Source organism: Rhinatrema bivittatum, chromosome 18 (assembly GCF_901001135.1).
Source record: "Rhinatrema bivittatum chromosome 18, aRhiBiv1.1, whole genome shotgun sequence".
Taxonomy (NCBI): Eukaryota; Metazoa; Chordata; class Amphibia; order Gymnophiona; family Rhinatrematidae; genus Rhinatrema; species Rhinatrema bivittatum.
Genome location: NC_042632.1, coordinates 57,683,902 through 57,707,405, shown reverse-complemented (window position 1 = coordinate 57,707,405; position 23,504 = coordinate 57,683,902). Strand labels below are relative to the sequence as shown.

At 44.3% G+C, this 23,504-nt stretch overlaps 1 protein-coding gene across 3 annotated transcripts in view; it reads right to left on the bottom strand.

The window, feature by feature from the left end:
- GFRA3 (GDNF family receptor alpha 3) overlaps nucleotides 1–22,896 on the bottom strand; it is a 52,686-nt gene extending 29,790 nt beyond the window's left edge. For all 3 annotated transcript variants that reach the window (XM_029583962.1, XM_029583963.1, XM_029583964.1), the window contains exons 1-4: nucleotides 22,808–22,896; nucleotides 11,160–11,432; nucleotides 2,779–2,871; nucleotides 1,575–1,917 (exon numbers count right to left, since the gene is read on the bottom strand). In XM_029583962.1, coding sequence (XP_029439822.1) covers nucleotides 1,575–1,917; nucleotides 2,779–2,871; nucleotides 11,160–11,432; nucleotides 22,808–22,847 — 749 coding nt within the window. In that variant the 5' untranslated portion in view covers nucleotides 22,848–22,896. The remainder of the gene's footprint in view (nucleotides 1–1,574; nucleotides 1,918–2,778; nucleotides 2,872–11,159; nucleotides 11,433–22,807) is intronic.
- Nucleotides 22,897–23,504: the final 608 nt, after the last annotated feature.

Sequence of the window (23,504 nt, the reverse complement as noted above, 5' to 3'; positions counted from 1 at the left end):
ACCATCCCGACCCCCAACTTCAGTTTATCGTCGAAGTTGACGCATCTGACATCGCTATAGGAGCGGTCCTAAGCCAACTTTCCAAGACAGGAAAATCCTTGCCATGCTCTTACTTCTCCTGGAAGTTCTCTCCCGCCGAGACGAATTACAGTATCGGCGACAAGGAGTTATTGGCCCTTAAGCTGGCATTTGAAGAGTGGCACCAGTGGCTTGAGGGCACCCAACATCCTGAAATTGTCTATACTGACCATAAGAACTTGGAGTTTCTGTGTCGAGCCCAACACCTTAACCCTCAGCAAGCTCGCTGGTCTTTATTTTTTAGCTGCTTCAATTTCCTTTTTCGCTACCGGCCAACATGTAAGAATGTTCGGGTTGGCGCCCTCTCTCGCACCGCTGAGACTGAGGACACCCCCAAACCAACTCAGTACATCTTAGACCCGGCCAAAGTCTCCTGGCAGCCTCAATGGCTGTGCCTTTAGGCAAGACGGTATTGCCTACTCGTCTGCGCAAGGAAGTACTATCACGGGCCCTCGACTCGCTAACTGCTGGTCATCCCGGCATCGCCCGGACCTTGGAGTTATTGACCAGGTACTATTGGTGGCCTCAAGTAAGGAAAAATGTACTTCTGTAGGTAAGTTCTTGCCCTACCTGTGCTCGACAGAAGCAACACACACGGGAAATGTCTCGCCGTAAAGCTATGCACTTGCAAAACCTCCCACAGCCCCCATCTCTGGAACCATATGAGATACCAGATAATCAGTGATCACACTTTCACTTTTCAGACTAGGAAAAAGATAGTTACACACACACACACACATTCTCTATTTCAAGTCTAAAATGATATCCCTACCTCATATTTCTACAGCGTGCACCATGTGGGAATTACATTATTTCTTTACTTCTTATCACCCACATATATTTCCTATTACTATTATCCATTTATTTTTCTTCATTATACTTTTTACTTTTCCTCATTATAATGATTATTTTTTTCCTTATTATTCTATTTCATTACTCCCCTTCTATTATTACTATTATGATTCCTTATAAGTCTCTGTCCCTTCGGAGATACGGTCTCCAGAACTGAGCACAGTACTCCAGGTGAGGCCTCACCAAGGACCTGTACAAGGGGATAATCACTTCCCTTTTCTTACTCGATATTCCTCTCTCTATGCAGCCCAGCATTCTTCTGGCTTTAGCTATCACCTTGTCGCATTGTTTTGCCGACTTTAGATCGTTAGACACTATCACCCCAAGGTCTCTCTCCTGCTCTGTGCACATCAGCCCTTCACCACTCATCGAATACATTTCTTTTGGATTTCCACACCCCATATGTATGACTCTGCACTTCTTGGCATTGAAACTCAGCTGCCATATCTTCGACCACTCTTCCAGCTTCTTTAAATCCCATCTCATTCTCTCCACTCCTTCCAACGTGTCCATTCTGTTGCAAATCTATTTATGCAAGTAAAATTCTGTGCTCCTTAGTATTTCAGCTAGCACTACCCAAATTTCAGGAAAGGGAGAGACCTTTGAGTTTAATCAATAAAGTAGTTAGAGTCCAGAACACCTACCTGCACACGTTGTCTCTGTGACAGGTGTCCACCAATTGCAGGCAGTTTTGTTTAGATTTTGCCTCAAAGGAACAATCTGGGACAATGGTTTTACGTCTGCGTTCTGCACACGAGGGATCCTGACAAGGGCAAAACAAGATCCTTTTGGTAAAGTCTTCAGGCACCTTTTGGAAGAATTGACGTAGGTATCGGTGACATTTGTGCCGATTACAAGACCCCCCAGCGTCTAAGCTACTGCAGATAGACACATAATCTGTGCGGTGTTTGCTGCACCTTTTGTCCACACTGCAGACACGGGCTACTTTCACACAAGGATTTGCTCCATCCCCAGCCCAGTCTGAGTCTGAAAAAGATAACAATAAGAAATACAGAGGTCAATTTTCAGAAAAACATTAATGGAAAATTATCCAGCTAAACTTAACTGGAAAGTTGTCAAAAGATATTCAGCATAGATAATAGTATAGCAGCCAGGGCAATAAAAATACGTCTATCCCTCACTGACCAGACAAACAAACATCCTTTAGTCCTGTAACATCATACATCAAATCTCCCATGATAACCCAAAGATTACTCACTCCTGAGCACTGACTCAATCAAGTTGAAGATTATCCTAGAAAAAAACAATTGGTTCTTGCTGATATCTGTGTCCATGCTTCCTACTAGGGCTCTTTGAGAAGAAAGTAGGCATCAGTGCCTAGGAGTTCATCAACAGCAAGACAAATAAGGCCAGAGGCCTCTAGTGAATTTAGCAGAACCCCAGAATAAGTCTAATTCCCCTGAGTTCCAAATGCAGACTTTTAAAAGACTCCTCTTCACTTGAGAAGATCAGTTTTACTCTCCCCCTATAGAGGTTATTTGTTGCACCACGCTCACCTGCAGAACCACCTATATTAATTGAAGGCAGAGCTTATGCACACCTTTTATATAAAAAGAACCACAGAGACCTGGATCCATTTGGAATGTGGGTCTCATGTGTATAACTTAGATAAACTGCTATTACTAGTCCTTCACATAACTAGTTAAGCCAATTCACATCCTCGTTGCCTTCAAGAACAGGAAATTCTTCAAAGAGATTGTAGTAACAGGTAATTTATAGGCAAATTCTTTCATCTATACAATTTTCATAAAGAAAGTTTCTATCTCTGCAGTGAGTCTATGGTTAAGCCATATCACAAAGTTTCATAGAAATGTTTTTGAAGTATACCAGATACCAGTGCTGCCAGCTGAGTATAGTCAGCAATCCTAGCCTGTTCAATCACTACGTCTTCATAGGGAGAGGTCTCCAGATCAAAGTACCCTAGAAAAAGGGAACAGGAGAGAACTATTCAGTGGTTTTCCTTCTACTCTAAATATTAAGGTAACAAAACATGACATGATGTTCTTCAACTTAAGTATACTTACGGGTCGATTTTAAAACCATTACACAAAAACAGCCACTTACGTACATGTGTGGGCCTTGCGCGAGGAGCATGCATTTTAGAAAGCCATGAGGTACGCACGGACAGACCTGTGTGCGTGTCAAGAAGAAGGGGGCGGAAAAGGGGTGTGGCATGGGTGTTCTGGGGTGTTCATGGCACACGTCGGCTGCTTATCTGAGTAACTTCACTTCTGGTCCTGATGAGGAGAAAATCTCAACATCTTGAGTTGTAGGTTGTTCAGCACAGCGTGAGGATTCAGAGTCAAGAGGGGGGCTTGCAGGATAAAGAACCAGAGGGGTCTTGAACACCTTGATATGAACTGGGCAAACTGGTGGACTACTTGGAAAACTGTTTTTTCCTCGCAGGAGCATTTTTATGTTTAAATGTGTTTATTAATTTTCAACAAAATCAGGTACATAGCACTTTAAGCATAAAGCACCTAACACCTAATCTCCAGGTACCAACCTGGAAATTATCTTTACCTCACTGTTAAGCGTAAATAACATTAAAACCGTAAGTACCCACCCACGAGACAGGTACCAATAGACATCTTACGTCAGAAATCAAATAGTTTCTAGCGATTCAATTGTTACCAATTATTAATGTCACCTTCATTGTAAAGTTTTTTCTTACTATTTTTTTCTTCTATTTGTGCCCTATAGTAAACCGTTATGATGGTAAATAACTTAATGACGGTATAGAAAAACTTTAAAATAAATAAAAATAAATATATTCAAAGAGGAACAGAAACAGAATGGGGTATGACTGGTTGACTCTTCCCAGTGTCCCCAGATGGGTACATGTACCATTACATCGTACCCCATATAAGTTGCCCTCCTCTCCCACCCACCCCCACCTTCCAGCATATCCCAGTCAACAATTACAGACAAAATTGAATAACAAACTTAACCATCATTGAGGACAAGGCTCCTTGCCCAATGTGGTAATGATTGTAAATATGCATCCCAAACGAGTAAGACAGTTTTATGTTTCTTAGTCAAATCAGTGTTTTCAACATACTTTTCACCGATACACTTAAAATGTATTTGATTTCTCCAATGGGTGAGATTCGGGGTGTCTTTGCTGACCCAATAACACAAAATAGACTTTTTTGCAAGCAGTAATACCTTCCGTATCCAAAGCCTTTTAAAACTCTGCCCCAAAGCTACTCCCCGAGGGTTATCAAAAAGTACTACACTGGTATGAAGGGGCAACAATATCCCTGTGACCTGGCATATATATTAAATTACAATCTCCAAAAAGAAGCAATTGTAGAGCATCCCCAAAACTGATGTCCTAAATGACCAGGCATGTGATTACATTTTAGACACACTGCAGAGGTCACGAGTTTCATGTAAAAAGCCAGCATTTGCGGGTAATAGTACCGCATAAGAAACCTCCCACAGGTCAACATTGCAAGTAAGAGATGCTGTACGCTTAAAGCAAAGAGTGTATTGGGGTTCATTCAGATCTGTGGGAAGTTCAGACTTCCAACTGGATAAAAGAGGCCCAAAATCAATGGGTGACTGAAAATCCAAGAGATGTCTACACAGATCTTCAACATGAAATATATCCAATAGTGATGTCCGTTTGTCTTTCCCCCCCCCCCCCCCTCAAGTCCTGCACCCGGAAAGTCTTGATGTAACTCTTAACTTGTAGGTGGGCGAAGTAGTGTTTGGTATCTAATCCAAGTTCCTCCACTAAAGACGGGAATGGTCTAAAACTGTCCTCTTCGTCCAGGAACTGGGCAATCAGGTAAAGTCCCTTGGTCACCCAAAAATTTTGCATTGCCCACCAAAGGTAAAAAATGGGAGACATTACTCTTTAACTTTAAGTAAGCTCAAAAATAGCACCATGATAAAATCAGAGGCGTAACCAGGAGACCGTCTCTCAAATAATTCAGGATGTCCATCAAAGACGAGTGTAATAGGTACCCCAAGTTGTTATACGAAAGCTCAGTGGGGGTATAAAAATTGGTTCCCAACAACCAGTTTGCCACATGGCGCAGGTTGCAGGTCACATTGTATAATTTTGAATCCGCTAAACCTAGTCCCCTTTGGTCCCTATTTCATTGTAACTTAACCCAGGGGCTCTTTCTCAATCAGGTCATCACCTGGTTCCTGGTCTTGCACAGTCTCCTTTTCTCTCAGCCCTGTGGCTCTCTGGGCGGTGTGGTTATCCCCTCCTCCACCTCTAGTTCTGCCTACACTGGCTTCTTCTTTTTCTTCACTCCCCTTTAATCTGAGTAATGGGATGTACCTCCCATTACAATGTATATACTGAAAACATCGGAGGTGATGATCAAGGAAGACGAAGAAGCTGTTGGACCAAGACACACCTAAGAATTACAACAATATGTGATACATTTGTTATACCAATGAAGAAGCCGATTGGTGAAACATGTTGGTTTTCTTGTTCTAGTGTGTGCTCTCCAGATGATGAATTCTATATAATTATATAATTGCTGGATAAGTGGATGACCTTGATGCTTCTTTAAAATGTGGCCATTTTTTGGCTCTTTGTAAGAGAGAACTATTTGTGCATTTCTGCTCAAACTTCTCTTGAACTTTGAATAATATTTTATTTCAAGAGATTGATTGCTCTGGCAGAGAAATATTTATCATTTGATATTTTATCTGGTGGTCTTTCTTGGAAGATAAATGCATGCTTTTAACATCATATTTGTAATGATTGGCATGGAAGTGAGCCCTTTGTCCTGCAGTGTAGTTGATGCAGCCTTGTAGGTGAACTTACAAGGCCTATGCTGGCACTAGCAAACCCACCTAGTAACAGGACAGTCTACAGCTTCACCTATAACAGCCGACTTCCACACAGGTTGAGCCCTTGGGTTCTGGTGGCTGGCATGACTTAGGTGATTCCCTAGGACAGTGAAGAGAGTAAGAGTCCAAGCAGGAGACACATAGACCTAGGTTGGGGCAAACTGCAGGCAAATATCGTCAGATTCAAGCAAGAGATCTGATCCAGGTGGCAGGCAAACGTGGTCCGATCCAAAGCAACAAGTCAGAGAGAGATCAGGCCAGACTGGATGAAGACACTGGATGCGGCAAGGAGAAACGGACAAGACATGTAAGAGAATACAGGACTGGATGAGGCAAGGACAAATGAGGTAAGGCTGGACAAGGCAAAGCTGGAACAACAGGAACACAAGAACCAGGAAAGCAGAAACAAATGTGAAACAAGATGCTGGAGACCCATTGCCGAGGCACCAGTAAGCAGTCCAAGGAGTCCTTATATAGGAAGGGCCTTTTGACGTCATCAGAGGGCGCTTGGTGATTTTCCCGCCGTGGGCCCTCTAAAGCAAGAGTTGCACATGCCTTAGGAGGAGACAGGATGTAGGCAACATAGCATGTTGAGGCTTGCTCAGCGGCATCCATGCTATGTTGAATTCAGAGCTTGCCAGCAGCATTAGGGTGAGTGCAGTGGCTCACGGGGCTATCCTGCGAGCCATGAATTCTAATAAGATTCCTAAGGGATTGATCCTTTTGTGAGAACAATATGTGACACCATCGTCAGATTGATCATCATATTTAGATTTTGATAACATTGCAGTTGCCTGTTATGTTCGCTGCCTGCAGGATGGGCCCATGAGCAGCTTCATTCACCTCGATGCCACCAGCCCGACACTGCCTCTCTCTGCGGCAGGGAAACACCACCAATGCACGTCAGTTGCCACCACGCTCCTGTTCTTTTCTAGGTGCACATGTGCGCGATATAGCTTCCTTTAAAGGGCCCATGGCGGGAAAATCCCGCAGCACCCTTGGATGATGTCATTGCGCTTGCCCTATAAAAGGGCTCTTTGGTCACTTCAGCCTCGCCTCAGCAAGGTCACCTGGTTCTTTGTCTTGCCTGGATCCAATTTCCAAGCTTCGTGCCTGTTCCCGTTCCTCCCGCTTTGTTTCTGCTTCAGTCCTGCTTCAGTCTTCAATCTTCAGTCCTGCTTCACTCTTCAGTCTTCAGTTCTTCTTCAGTCTTCAGCATCAGCTTTCAGCTCCACTTCAGCCGTCAGCTCTCAGGCTCCAGCTCGTATTCCATCTTCTGCTTTGCTTCATTCCAGTCTGCAGCTCCACTCTGTGCAAGTCATCAGTCTTGTCTCTAGCCATCAGCCTTGCCTCCAGCAAGTCTTCTGCGACAGCTTGTCTTCATATAGACTTTTGGGCTCTGTCATAGTCTGGCCTGTGCAAAGACTCGCTTTGCACAGGCCCACCGTTGGCGCAAACTTTAGAGCCCAGCCCATTGAGGTTGCATCTTTTTCACCACAGCAAGAGGGGCCCATGCTCACGTCGTTTGCAACATTGCCTTTTAGGGACTGTTCAAATGGTTGTGTGAGTCTGTATGGGCCCTTTTTGGTTTGTTTTATTTCAATAATACTTTTTTTGATTGTATGTTTAATGAAATGAGTTAATGTATTATTGTTTAGCTTATGATTTTTTGTGATATTGCTTAGAAGTGATTTAAAATGTTTATTGATGTAATATTGTTTGATTATTACTATATATGTATCTTTTTTGTTTTGACTTATCTTAGTGTCAGATACATCTTTTTACCCTTTTTCTGAATTTCTAATTCTAGCATTTACACATTCATAGGAGTAAACTTTTCAAAATGATTGGGGATACTGAACTCAACACGTTACTCATCCATGTCCTGCAGCAAAAAAAAAAAAAAAAAGCATGGCTGCTGATAGACGCAACTGGCCAGACCTTCAGATGAAAGAAAGGTTTAATGATGCAAGACATCAGATCTTTTCTGTTGAAAAGGAAACTGTAGAACTAAGGATAGCAATATGAAACTCTAAGGGGCACAACTGAGATCCAACATCATGAAATATTTTTTCACAGAGAGGGTAGTGGATGCCTGGAACATCTGGGTGGTGAAAACGAGAATAGTAATGGAATTCAAAAGGGAATGGGATAAGCACTGTAAATCCCAAAGGCTAGAGGTTGGAAATGAAGAAAGAGGCTTAACCTATATTAATTTTAGGTACAACATTCTACTTAGGAGTAACCTTCACAGAATGGCAATTACTACCTTTAACAGAAGGCATGGGGATAACCTGTACGGAGAAGCAGTTTCTACCCTTAACAGAAGATTTGGGGGTAACAAACACAGAGCGGAAGTTGCTACTACAGTTAACTTGCTGGGCAGACTGAATGGACCATTTAGTCTTTTTCTGCTGACATTTACTATGTTAGGCTATATTTTAATGTCCAAAGCAGAGCGGTTGGTGTGGACATGATGTTGAAATTACCTCACTTTGTAAAGGCGCTTCTCTGCATATATAGGACACAAGGATATTACACAGAATTTAGTAGGAGCAAATATAAATTTATTATTGCATATCCTCGGACGATAAAGACAGCCAGACCGACAACACAGGTAGAGCATTAACGCCTGTCTCTCTCCTAGTATATCATGAGGGCTGTGTTTTATAGGTTTAAATAGTACAGAGATGCCTATGAGTCTATGATGATAATCCCTTACGCAGTATGACATAGTGAAATAAGATAAACTAAAGCTACTTTAACCTGAAACCTCTCCACCCAAGTTAAGGCCCCCCCCTTAAAGACCCGCCTTGCTTTTGCCAGATGTGTGCAGCATCTTCTGATAGTCCTTTGTCCTGTCAATCTGTCAATCTTTTCAATCTGTTTTCCATCCTCATGGGGCATTGGGAAACTCTGATTTCAGTTGGGCCCCTCAATTGGAGACGGTAGCCTGAGAATGTGGCCTCAGCCATTTGCCCTCTGTAACCTCATGACCTTCTAGCATAGGCTTTGAAGAGCCTAAATGCATTCCAGATGTCTTCCAAAGTCTTGAATCTAAGGTCAGTTAAAGATTTTTTCTATGGCCAGAGTTGCAGGTAGGCCACAGACAATGAAGGCTTCTGGGTAAACTGAGTGAACCAAAGTCTGAGCAATAGTCTCCATATTAGACTGCCCATATATCAATGGGGAGGATACATATGGGCAAAAGAAGAGCTAGGGAAGCACTGAAAGTCCCACCAGTATCTTCTCACTGAACTGATCTTTTCCCTTGCAACCTGTCCACACAACTCCCCTACCTCCAGTCAAACTCATCCATATTGTAGTTTTCCCCTCTCTTGTCCCTAATGTTGCGCTTGCTGGCCACAGGACTCTATGGCTGACTTCCCTTACCCGACGCCGCTCTGAGGCAGGATCGGGCCCAGGTTCCCTAACGACAGCAGGGAGCCACTGCCGATGAACAGTGCTGCCTTCGGCCTCGGGCTGCCAGCCCGACACAAGCTCCACCGACACTGCCGGCTCGCCTCTTTCTGCAGCTGGGACACCACCGACCTCTTCTGACGTGGGAACTCCCTCTAGGCACACGCACGTGCCTTCCTTGCTCATTTAAAGGGCCTGCGGCGGGAAAGTGCTGCCGGCCCTCTCAGATGACATCACCTGGATCCTGCTTCCAGCCTCTGCCTTGGGAATAGGTCTCCTCGCTCCTAGCAGTATATGTTGCTTCCTGAATTCCTGAGTTCCTTGCCTTCTCCCTTGTTTCTTGGATTGCCTTGGCTTTGACTTTGGACCAGATACTGACCACGAGATAAACCGCCTGCCTCAACCCTTTCCTAGAACCCAACCACGAGATACGCCGCCTTTCTCGACTCTCGCCTGGAACCCGACCACGAGATACGCCACCTGCTTCAATCCTTTGTTACACCCGCAGCTGGAACAACTCACCCCATGTCTACTTTGTTCCTTGCTCCGGGTGTTCTCGCGGCCACAGCCAGCCCACCCCCGTCTCACTCCACCGAGCCTCTGGGACTTCACATGGCGACTGGGATGCTGCCAACCAGGGTTCCGTATTTGGCCTTGCCTAGGTGCGCGTGCACGCCACCAGCCCGCCTTTTAAAGGGCCAGTGGCGGGAACTTCAGGATCGTCCCCGGCTGATGACATCAAACCCTCCGGGATATTTAAGGATGGCCTCTCTCCTCCACTAGCTGACTTGGCAACGAGTTACTTGGTTCCTGCTTTGCTGCTTTGGCCCTAGCACTCCGGACCTGTTGTTCCTGCCTTGCTTCCCGCTCTACGGAATCTGGCTTCTGCACTCCTGCTCCACGGAGTCTGCCCCATGCTTCTACATCATGGGACCCGCTCTCTGTGCTCCCGCTCCTCGGGGTCTGCCTCAGCGCTTCTACATCACGGGATCCTGCTACTGCACTCCTGCTCCTCGGGGACTGCCTCAGCGCTTCTACTTCGCAAGATCCTGCTACAACATCTCCGCTCCACAGAGCCTGCTTCAGTCAATTCCACAGGTTCCTGCTTCTGCACTCTTGCTCCATGGGGTCTGTCCCACATGATCCTGCTATAGTGCCCCGGGAACTGTTGCAGCACCTCGTGCTTCGGTGCCTGCTTCTATTCCTCCTCAAGGGCACCACGTCCTCAGACTGGACTCTATCCTCGCTTCGTGCAGTCTGCCCTCGACCTTGAATTGGACCTGACTTAAGACCAGCCGGCCCCAGCACCCAAGGGCTCAACCTGCAGGGAATGTGGACTGGTACTGGCGAATTTCCTGTTAGCCTCTGCTCCCAGCCAGCCTTGCCTCCCGATGGTGGGGTAGCAACAACTCCACCTTGGGTCAAGGGTCCGCATTTCCTAACACTCATGCCTGGAACCCAACCATGAGATACGCTGCCTGCCTCGACCCTTGCCTGGGACCTGCTGTCATACTTAGTTGTCTGTTCCTGAACTTGGCCTACTCTCCAGCCCCTCTCCTTCTCCAGGACTTCCATCGCTGCAGAGACCCCACGTAAGCCCAGCCGGCCCCTGGTACTCGAGGGCTTAACCTAAGGAGAACGTAGGCTGGTAGTGGTGAGGCTCCAGCGGGGTCTCTGCTCCTCATCAGCCTTGCCTACCTGTGCTGGGGACCTGTAGGGCTCCTCCCCACAGGTAGCATCAACTCCCCCTCGGTCCAAGGGTCCACCAGCACAACCCCTAAGTCCTCACCAGTCACTCTCTTCTCCCCAGCACATCCACCCTACACTTTCTTAAACCTCCTCCTCTCGCTTTCTCCTAGAGTTTCTTCTTCCTCTCATACGAAGACCAAGGTTCCATCCAACCCAGCATTCCAGCTGACACTGGCCAATCTGAAAGCAAAAAATGGGAAGAGTGCTGTTAACCTTACCCTGTGTCACGAGCGAGTGAATAGTCCAGTAGATCTTCAGGCAGTGCTGCTCTCTCTTCATATGTCGATGGCACTTGCAATGCAATAAGGGGTTTTGCTGAAGGGCTACTACTGCTTTATGGCAATCAGGTTCTAATGTATGCCATGTGAAGGCATTAGTGGAACAATTTTCCAGGGTCTTGTAGCTGGTGCTGCAAGTAGAATCTTTCAGACACAGATTCTCCAATTCTGTGCAGTCACTCTGCAGTGTAGCCTGAGCAGACAGCATCTCACCTATTCAATGCAAAGACATTTGATATTAGGGTATCATTCCCATAAAGAGTATGAAATTATTGACTTGTCATAAGCACAGGTGAAATCTTGAACTAAACAGGTCTATAGAATACCAGGAAGCTAGTAATCCATCATGAATCATATAATGTTAGGTGCCTGGGAAGCTAGGTAATCCATCATGAATCATATAATGTTAGGTGCCTGGGAAGCTAGGTAATCCATCATGAATCATATAATGTTAGGTGCCTGGGAAGCTAGGTAATCCATCATGAATCATATAATGTTAGGTGCCTGGGAAGCTAGGTAATCCATCATGAATCATATAATGTTAGGTGCCTGGGAAGCTAGGTAATCCATCATGAATCATATAATGTTAGGTGCCTGGGAAGCTAGTAATCCATCATGAATCATATAATGTTAGGTGCCTGGGAAGCTAGGTAATCCATCATGAATCATATAATGTTAGGTGCCTGGGAAGCTAGGTAATCCATCATGAATCATATAATGTTAGGTGCCTGGGAAGCTAGGTAATCCATCATGAATCATATAATGTTAGGTGCCTGGGAAGCTAGGTAATCCATCATGAATCATATAATGTTAGGTGCCTGGGAAGCTAGGTAATCCATCATGAATCATATAATGTTAGGTGCCTGGGAAGCTAGGTAATCCATCATGAATCATATAATGTTAGGTGCCTGGGAAGCTAGGTAATCCATCATGAATCATATAATGTTAGGTGCCTGGGAAGCTAGGTAATCCATCATGAATCATATAATGTTAGGTGCCTGGGAAGCTAGGTAATCCATCATGAATCATATAATGTTAGGTGCCTGGGAAGCTAGGTAATCCATCATGAATCATATAATGTTAGGTGCCTGGGAAGCTAGGTAATCCATCATGAATCATATAATGTTAGGTGCCTGGGAAGCTAGGTAATCCATCATGAATCATATAATGTTAGGTGCCTGGGAAGCTAGGTAATCCATCATGAATCATATAATGTTAGGTGCCTGGGAAGCTAGGTAATCCATCATGAATCATATAATGTTAGGTGCCTGGGAAGCTAGGTAATCCATCATGAATCATATAATGTTAGGTGCCTGGGAAGCTAGGTAATCCATCATGAATCATATAATGTTAGGTGCCTGGGAAGCTAGGTAATCCATCATGAATCATATAATGTTAGGTGCCTGGGAAGCTAGGTAATCCATCATGAATCATATAATGTTAGGTGCCTGGGAAGCTAGGTAATCCATCATGAATCAGTTACAATCTAGGGTGAAACTGCAGCAAGTAGGAAATCTTTAATATACATAATTACATAATTTTTTACTTGAATAAAGATTTCTCCATTGTGTTCTTATGACTGTCATATTTGTACCCATTAAAGACAGCCTGATTTCTGGTTGAAAAAATATTGAGATTCAGTTGATTAGAGTTAAGTCATGGTAATTTGTTATGCATTCTGCTTTGAGTAATTGTGTAAGGAACTCAAGAAGTTGTTTGCTTTGAATTTTGGACTGCAAATATGACCAGAGATCCAACTGATGAAGCATAAGACTATCAGAATTAGCTGGATTGTGCCACACATAAGAACATAAGAACATGCCATACTGGGTCAAACCAAGGGTCCATCAAGCCCAGCATCCTGTTTCCAACAGTGGCCAATCCAGGCCATAAGAACCTAGCAAGTACCCAAAAACTAAGTCTATTCCATGTTACCGTTGCTACTAAGAGCGATGGTTATTATCTAAGTCAACTTAATTAATATAAGAACATAAGAACACACTTTCTTGGATTGCCATTATCATGGTCTAAATATCAGCCCAACTCTAGATATTTTAGTCACCTAAAGATATGCATTTTATTTGTAAAGTACTCTTTTGAAGATACCTCCGTTTCAGATCTTTATCACCCAAATTGTAAGGGTGTGGTCTTATATTTTTATGTGGTGGGCCTGCAGATTTTCATCCTCCTTCTGAGGGGAGATTGAAGCAGAAATTTCTAGAATAATTAGTTTTCTGACTGATATGAATGACACCTCTTCTGGGTTTGCTTGGATGCTGGTAGACTTCTCCATACCAAATAAATATAGACCCCTGGTCTCTATTATCATTGGCTGCATGCATTACTATAGAGCTTCATTGGAGATATTTTCTTAAAGTTACACATTGGCGACATCAGTCCCATGAAAGATTGTCTCATTGTACCATTGTTTGTACTGCTGTTTTAATTATGTATGTTTTTACTTGAAAACCGCTTTGCCAGTCAGGTCTCTGCCCAGTTTGCGGTATATAAAATCTTTTAAATAAATAAAAATAAAAAATAAATAAGATCAAAATCTGAGCAAATTTGGGGCCTGCATTTGAAACTTTAAAACTTGGAGTAACATCCCTATTGGGTCATGTTTTGTCCCCGGAAGGGACTTTACTTTCTTTTACTGAATTGGGGGACTCCTATGGTATTCCTAAAGCTGATGTCTTTCCCTACCTACAGTTGAAGCATTACGTCTCCTCGCTTCCCCCGGATGCTAGACAACCCTCGCACTTTCACGCATTGGACTCATTGTTTGCTCTCACCCGAGAAAAGCTACCCTCTTTGTCCCGTTATTACGCAAAGTTACAGCAGTTAACAGAGGTGGACTCTTGTTCTATCTTAGTTCAGAGGTGGAATAGCGATGGGGTGTTTGTTATTAATAGACGAATTATTGCTGCTGGCTTCCGGCGCATTTCCCAACTCTCAGTGAACTCATACTATAGAGAGATGCAATATAAATTTTTCAGGAGAAGCTATATATCAGCGCAGGGGGCATTTTATTCTAGACTTACTACATCCCCTGCATGTATCCGCTGTGGCAACCTGCGGGGCACGCTGTCTCATGCTTTTTGGGAGTGTCCCGCAGTTCATTCATTGTGGGTCCGCTTGGTCCATTACTTGGAAAATTTGTTGGGAGTGACCATTCCAATATCCCCCCTGTGGCTTCTCTTTGGCTGCATCTCTCCTTTTCGTGTGCGAGGTTGGGGAATCCGCTTATTTATTCACAAGGCATGCTTAGTGGGGAAAAAAGTGATTTTGATGCATTGGCGTGAGGTCTTGCCTCCTTCTTACTGGACTTGGCGTAACTGCTTCCACCGACTGATGATTCTAGAAGCGGCCTCTATGCGTCTTTCTCCACGCCACCGGAAGAGATTCATGGACGTTTGGGATGTCTACCTGCAATCCTTACCACAGCGTATCCGCAGTTCGATTTACAATGAGGGCATGTAATCCGTACATCTTGGACTGCCAGTGACTTCTGGTTTGGATTTCCTTCTTACACTGCGGACTGGCTTCGACCTTGGACTTTTATTCCTGCATTGTCTATCTTGGGAGACTAGGGGGGGGGGGAGGGAGGTAGTGGGGGGGTGTTCGGAGATGTTTCTCTGTGGGTACTAAGGAATCAGGGATGGTGGGGAAGTGTACACCCATCTTCCATGTTGTATTATTTTCTTGATAAAACAATAAAAATCGTTTTACATAAAAAAAAAAACAAAAAAAAAAAACTTGGAGTAACAAAGTTTATTGGTACTGTTATTTTTCTGATATGTTGTTCTCAATACCAGGCTAATAACTGCCTAGGATAAACCTATGTTTTTGTATCTTACAGTTTTTGTTGATTTATATATTTATCTCTCTCTAATTGTTTCTTAGTTTAAACTCTGTACTGTCTTCCATTGCCCAGGTTTTATGCTCCCTGTTTAATGTAACTTTACTTTCTACCTTGATGTTAATTGGTTTCCCCTCAGTTACATTGTAAACCGGTACGATAAGACCTAGTCTTGAGCATCGGTATAGGAAAAGAAATTAAATAAATAAATAAATAATATTACTTGTACTGATCATATTATATGATGTCAGTTTGTTTACACCTGCAATAAAATAAAAAATTAATACAATTTTTCACTTTATATTTTATAATAAAATTAATCAGTTTCTGATCTTATTCCATTTTTACCCCAGGAAGCCACTAAAGACTATGATTAAGTAAGAGCTTCCATCTGTGAACAACTCTGTCTCACTGAGAGAAGTTATCAAAAAGGATTCTGAAAGCTATGCTAAGGCAGGAACTCATCCAGGAGCTGTGACATCAGTTGCATGAACTCTACAAATATTGGCTCAAATCAGAGGAAGTAAGTATCAGGGCCACGAGAGCCGAGTTGGGGAAACCCCCAAGCAGGGGGGAGAAGGAGCAGGCAGGATTAGCGTAGATCTTCTACCTGACCATCCATCTTCCCTTCGAATTGGGCCCTTTGGCGCTGGTACCTGACAGGTCTTCTGGAGGACGATGCACAAGATCCAGAGTAGGGAACCCACAGAAACAGAAAGTGCACTGACAAGGCAGGGCAGTGGACAAGGAAAGAACAAAAACTGCAACAGAATGAAGGGCAAGGAATACACAGGTAAACTAGACCTAGACAGGACATAGCAGGGCCACAGGGAGACCTAGACAGGACATAGCAGGGCCGCAGGGAGACCTAGACAGGACATAGCAGGGCCACAGGGAGACCTAGACAGGACATAGCAGGGCCGCAGGGAGACCTAGACAGGACATAGCAGGGCCATAGGGAGACCTAGACAGGACATAGCAGGGCCACAGGGAGACCTAGACAGGACATAGCAGGGCCACAGGGAGACCTAGACAGGACATAGCAGGGCCATAGGGAGACCTAGACAGGACATAGCAGGGCCGCAGGGAGACCTAGACAGGACATAACAGGGCCATAGGGAGACCTAGACAGGACATAGCAGGGCCACAGGGAGACCTAGACAGGACATAGCAGGGCTGCAGGAAACCCACAGGACACAGAAGGGCCACTGGGAGTCCCACAGGGAACATAAGGATCACTGGGAGGCCCAGACAAGTCAGGAGCACAACTAGGAAACAGGGAAGGCTACAGAAAGCCCTAGACAGAGGGCTAGCGCAACACACTGTGCAAGCTGTGCACTTACACAGGGCGGTGGCTCCAAGGAGCGGCAGTTTGGGTCTACCAGTGGCCAAAATGGAGTGGAGGTTGCAGGGCCACCCAGAGGACTCCACCCTGCAGGCAGCCAAAGTAAAGAAAAAGCCGCAGGAAGCTTGCGAAACTCCCGCTTGATCCGATGTACTGGGAAAAAAAGCACATCCTCTGCTCAGTGAAGTCATCTCCTGCTGCTGTGGGGTTAGTCTCATGAGAGGAGCAGCGAGATTTCACACTTCCTACCGCGAGACTGGGTCTGCAACAGTAGGAGATGTCACTCAAATGCTGCTCCTGCAGGATGGAGAATCCCAACTCTAATAAACTGTGCTAGGGAGTCCCAGCACGGAGTAGGAAGAGGAAGAGCCCGGGAGTGTCTGAGTGAGAGGGTGGGGGAGGAGGAAGAAAGTGGTGAAAGCATAGGAAGGGGAGGAAAGAGCAAAGGATGGAGGGAGAGGGAAAAGCTGAGGTAATGAGGAAATAAGGTGAGAAAGGGGAATCATCTGAGATAGTAAGGGTGAGAAGGAGAATAATCTCTAGAGGGACAGAAATGGGGGAAGAACTGAAGGAGTGAGAGAAGGGGGTGAAAAGTGAGGGAAAGAAGAGATGAGGTGGTGAGGTAAGGGATGAGACGTAAAGAGCAGAAGTAGTGAGGCCATGGTCCGCTCAGTGGATCTCATCTGTCCGCTGATTGCCTAAGTAGAGAAGAAGCTTTGGGTTGCCAGCAGACCACGTCCCACCAGCAGCTCAAGTGGATTGGATATTTTACGAGGAATGCTGGTTTCTGTTTTTGCATTGTTGCACTGTAAACAGAGTCTGGCTTTTTGTGATGTCCGGTTCAGTTTTTGTCTGCACATTTCTTTTCTACTTTATGGTCTCCTTATTCTGTATTTGGGGGTCTGTCAGTGTTTTGCATGTGTCACAGAAGTATTCTGCTAGTGTGTAGCTTCTATGTAGGGTTGTATAGCAGCTTGCCTTGTTCTGTTTTCCTAATAGGAGATGAAATGGTATTTTAGGAGCTGGTGTTATATTTGCAGTGTTACTTTTTCATAGGCAAGATTGTTATTGTTTGAATGCTGGCAGTTAGTGCTGTTTTCTATATTGTAATTGTTTGCTCACAGCTTTCTGAGGGTCAAGCCCACATTCAACGTGCATTACAATAGGCTGAATAAGATATGGATATGTTTGCAGCACAGCAGTGCATGAGAATATAATATACAGGTTGCTGTAAGGATATTTTCACCTCACAAGACTGCTAGGACATCTAATACTCATGCATTGGCCATGAGTTCCAGAGAGAGGGGGTGGACCCGGGTAGGGAGGAATGTCAGATTTTAAAGTTTAGATTACTGGAGGGAGATAAATGAATCACAGGAGGGGGGGGGGGAGGTTTTGAGCATCACACAGGGGGTGGGGGGGGGGGGGGGGGAAGGTTGAGCAGCCAAAAACCTAGCACCAGCCCTGCCTAGACAGGACAGAACAAGACATGGAATACATGCAGACAAGATAAGCACAAAACAAGGATCCCAGGCAAAGAGACAAGACAAAGATAAAGCTAGAAAGGTCTAAAGAAAGTAGGACCTAGTCACAGAACAGGACAAAGATATGCAGGCAAGAGTAGAAGAAGAAAGTACAATGGTAAGATTACAAAGATGAGAGGAGACTCCACATTCAATCTTGTGAGGGAGGTTCTTACAGGGCTGGAGAGCATCCGTGAGGGCCCCTGCTGGGCAGGCTGTGATGGTTACTGAGCAACTCATCTTGATCCTCCCCAGCCTCGCTGCTTCTTGGTTAACTTGGAACCAGATGTGCCCCCTAGAGATGGCTGCACTTCTAGTAGAAGGGGCAAGGATATTGCTTCTGCTTCTTTAGATTTCACAAGCCCCTGACAGAAGTGCTGGATGTGGATTCCCAGTAAGAGGAAGGAAGGGATATTGGAAAAGGGGGGTTTTTGGCCTGAAGCTGAAGGGAAGAGTCTCTGCAGCTCCTGAACTAGAGCTGATAAACATATATAAAGGAGGAGCCCAGAGAGGGACAAGCTTGAACAGACCCTAGAAAGAGGTGCACATCTGGAGAGAGTGGAAAACAGTCTTCCCACCTGTTACTTTCCTGAGCAAAAATGTCATATCAGCCACTTGTGTACCATGTTGGACTGATTTCACTTAGTCACACTGTACCAGCATCTTCTGCCACACACATGGCTGCACATGTAACCTGCACTTTTTAAAACAAAATGGCAAAATGGTTCAGTAACTACAGCTAGTAAACTCTAGTTTTAGCCACATCAAGATGCAAGAAGGGTTAGTTTTATTTATTTATTTTCTTCAATTTATAATCTGGATGTTCCATGCAGCATTTACAATAATAAAGAAATATAGCAAATAACATAACAATAAATAATTAAGTTGTACAAAAAGAAAGGTTAAACCACTAATGTATACTAACGTATACATATCCACTAACGTATATTAACGTATACATATCCATAGGGGTATCCAAGTCTGTCCTACAGGAAGAATCAGTATATAGGACAATAAAGGGTAGATTTTAAAACACTGCTGGCACGCGCATGATATAAAATGCCAGGTCGGCACACGCAAGGAGGGGAAGACATAAGCAGTTACGCATGGTAACGCATCGGGGCTTTCCCCAGTTCCCTCCCAGTCCACTCCAATTAAGGATCGGACTGGGAGGGAACTTCCCAACAACCTAGCCTGACATCCCTATCCCAAATCCCCCCCAATTGCTTGTCCTACCTTTTGTGCCTGCTTCTGAGCACCCTGCCAGCACACAATCCTCCTGCACAGCAGCAAATGGCCACCGTGCTGGGCGCCTCTAGCCCCCCCCCCCCCCCCCCCGGACCGCCCCTTTCACTATCCCCGGGACTTACACGCATGGCCGGGCCCTTTGAAAATTGGCCCGGCACGCGTAATACCCGGACATGCGTGTAAACCCCAGGTTTCACGTGCATAAGTCTTTTAAAATCCATCCCTAAATGTGTACATCCCCTTCCCTTTCTAGCGGTGCTAGGCTTGTGACTGGCAGCAGCTTTCTGGGATGTTGACTCAGGATGCCCAAGTGGAACAAGTAAATGTGAATCAGTTGTTTACTCTTTCAAACAATAAAAAGACCAGGGGACAGTCCATGAAGTTACTAAATAGCACAATAAAATCAAATCTGAGAAAATAGTTTTTCACCCAATGCACAATTAAGTTCTGGAATTCATTGCTGGCAGATGCAGTAAAGGCAGTTAGTGTAGCTGGGTTTAAAAAAGGTTTGGACAAGTTCCTGGAGGGAAAGTCTATAAACCATTATTAGCCAGGTGGAGCTAGGGAAAGCCATTACTTATTCCTGGGCATTATCAGCATGAGATCTATCACCCATCCCATCCATAGAGTGGATCCTGTCCTTAGCTCCTGCTGAAGCAAACAGTTCAAAAACAAAAAAATAATGCATCTTGGTTTGCCCATAATTTACAGCTTCAAAAGCACATTCTCCATATGTTGGAGGTTTGCTGAAGGAAGACTGCAACTCAGGACACATTAACTGCTTATAAAGCTCAACTAAATCAGTAGAGCTGATCTATCTTTGACCCTGATGTAAATGACTTAGAAAAAGGCCCAGTTCTCAATATGTAAAAGTGAGTGCAATATGTAAAAGTGAGTGCAATATGTAAAGGTGTGTGCAATATGTAAAAGTGAGTGCAATATGTAAAGGTGAGTGCAATACGTAAAAGTGTGTGCAATACGTAAAGGTGAGTGCAATATGTAAAAGTGAGTGCATAATCAGAGTTGCAACATATGTGCACACTTTTTTATTTTAAAAAGTGTTCACGTAAGTTACGTCACACAGGTTAAGCCCTGCTTGAAAGAAGTGTAACTTTATATGAAGTAATTTTTGCATACATTTGATCAATTACCTGAGGATTTTCAGAACAAACTTATGCACATAAGTTCACTTTGAAAGTACTTAGCAAAATCTATAAGTACAATGTACAAACAGACTTTACTGCTATGTGGGCTGTTATAAGATCTTTCTACTGCTCCTCATTCTGCTTCTGTTTCACTAATTTAAATATATTTATGCTATCTGCAAATTTGATCACTTTATTTATTACTTCCTTTTCCAGCTCACTAATGAATTAGTTAAACCACAGATCCCCAAACTCGGTCCTTGAGGGCTGCAACCCAGTCCAGCTCCCAGGATCTCTATCTGCATACAATGGAAACAGTGCATGCAAATATATCACATGCACATTCACCGCAGCAATTCCGAAAACCTTACTGGACTGTGGCCCTCAAGGACCTAAAACACCAGTCCCAGAACAGATCCCTGAGGCACCCACTATTTACCTCTCTCCATTGGGAAGACTAACCATTTAGTCTTACTGTTTGCATTTTTTAAGTTACCTATCCACAGTAAGACATTGTTTTCTGAGGAGTCTGTCATGACAGTCTTTATAAAATGCTTTATATTAACCAGCTCATCTTTATCTACATTTTTACTCACACCTTCAGTGAATTCTAATAGGCTAGACAGATAGATGAGTAAGGCCAGATTTAAAGATTCTCTAATATATAAATAAATAAATATGAACATTTCCACAGATTTACCCTCAGCTACTCTTCTGGAAAGTAAGAAATTAAAGGCACTTACAGCTTGACTGAATTCCAAATCTATTCATTATTGCTGGGGTTTCCCCGCTTTCACTGTGCTTCGGTTATGGAAATAAACCCCAATGATTATCTGATCCATCTGAATGGATGTTCTGATGACAAAAACAATTGAGGATCCTTGACATGTGAAAGAAAACCTTGTGCCTTGGGATGTTCAAAAGAAGAATAAGATATAGCAAAGAAGGTTTAGCTACTCAGGAGTCAAAGACATAGATGAAACTGAGATGGAATTCCTGTCCCAAAATGTGTTGCTGTACAGGTCATGCAGCTCTGCATGACCTGAAGTTTCTCTTATATTATATGGGTCATAATGGGAAATAACTTTTATAATTTGCTACTGCAAAATTTATGAAATGGCTGAGTAGAGCAGGGCGGGGGAATGGGAAAGGGTACATGACTTGTAAATATTATGTTTCATGCTATGGGTTTACATAAGGTGACTGAGAGATGGGGACAGGGGACTTGCATTTATACTGTAGCTTAATGAAGAAAATTGCTGGGGAGGAAAGCCTAAGGAAGGGAGAGCATAGTATTTATTTATTTGGTTTATATTCCACTTTTCAGCCACTTTAAAGTGGAGGCAGTAACAACATTTTTTTTTTTTTTAATTGCTGCATATATGACAATTCTGTAATTGCTGTATAATTTCTCTTTAACATCCTTTAATTCTGGTTTTTGTTTTTTTTTATCCTCTTTGAGCATATTTAAATAAATCAGTGTGATGACTGCATGTGGGGAAGTGGTTCCCTACCTTATCATTAATTCAAGTTGACATCATGTTAGAAGACTTCCAGATGTTGGTAGTGTTAGGAGGGATAGTAGAGGTTATGCAAGTTGTAGTACAGCTGTGCGCTGGGAGATGCTGCAGGTGCTCTAAGGGCTTGAATACTGGGACTCTATTATTTTTCCAATCTAGGCAGAGCCTCTGAGCTATTTTTTAAAAATACCATACTATTATTTTTATTTGCCAAACTGGCTGAATGCCTTATGACAGTTAATTTGGAAGCTCTGAATTAATTTTAGTGGACAGAGCACTTTGGTCTCGGGATTTGCTCCCAGGGGACCATGGAATAGTTTCATTATATGCAGTGCTTGATCAATACTTTCACATTTGTCTGCTTCTTTCTATCAATAAAATGAACTCTAGCCAGTATTTATTTATTTATTTATTTATTTATTTATTTATTTATTTAGTATACCGACATTCGATCGAGATATCACATCGGTTTCCAGATAACAGGTTGAATAGAGCCGGAAATGCCCTATTTTACATTGAAACAAGATAACAGTTGATTAAACAAATAATATAAGGAACATTGTAACATATGAATAAAATTAAAATTAAATATTAAATGTGGGTATATAGAAGTGGCATATAGCCTCTATACTATATGTACAATATGACTTGGGTTCCAAATGACTTGAGTTCCAAATGACAAAGCTCCAAGATCTTCACGTTTACGTTTTTATTAATACTTTTAGATTGGCTTTCCAGTCCCGAAGATCGCCCAATGCACTTTACGATTTAAAAAACAAACAAACAGTAAATGAAAGGAAAGTATAAATCTCGGTATTCTGTGCTTTCCTTGTCATGTGAAGCCCGTGCAAGCCCTCCGTACGTCCGCTCCTTCACCTGTAAGCCTGCAGGCTCCCTCCATCCTGCCCTGTCTCTTCACAATGTGACGGAAAGAAATGGGAACCTTACCTGCCAGAGAGAGGAGCAGGAGCAGAGCCAGCGACCGCATGTTGGAAGTGCCTGGGTCCCTTCAGTCCTGCTGCCTCCGCCAACCGAGGGGACGGAAATGCAGATCCTGAGCTCCCGGAGAGGGAGAAAGGAGACGTTCCTTCAGCTCCTCCCCACCTCCATGTGCACTCCCACCTCCATGTGCACTCCCACCTCCCCACCTTCATGTGCACTCCCACCTCCATGTGCACTCCCACCTCCCCACCTCCATGTGCACTCCCACCTCCATGTGCACTCCCACTTCCCCACCTCCATGTGCACTCCCACCTCCATGTGCACCCACCTCCCCACCTCCATGTGCACTCCCACCTCCATGTGCACTCCCACCTCTCCCCCTTCATGTGCACTCCCACCTCCCCACCTTCACGTGCACTCCCACCTCCATGTGCACTCCCACCTCCCCACCTTCATGTGCACTCCCACCTCCCCACCTTCATGTGCACTCCCACCTCCCCCTCCTTCATGTGCACTCCCCCTCCCCACCTCCATGTGCACTCCCACCTCCCCACCTTCATGTGCACTCCCACCTCCATGTGCACTCCCACCTCCATGTGCACTCCCACTTCCCCACCTCCATGTGCACTCCCACCTCCATGTACACTCCCACCTCCCCACCTCCATGTGCACTCCCACCTTCCCACCTCCATGTGCACTCCCA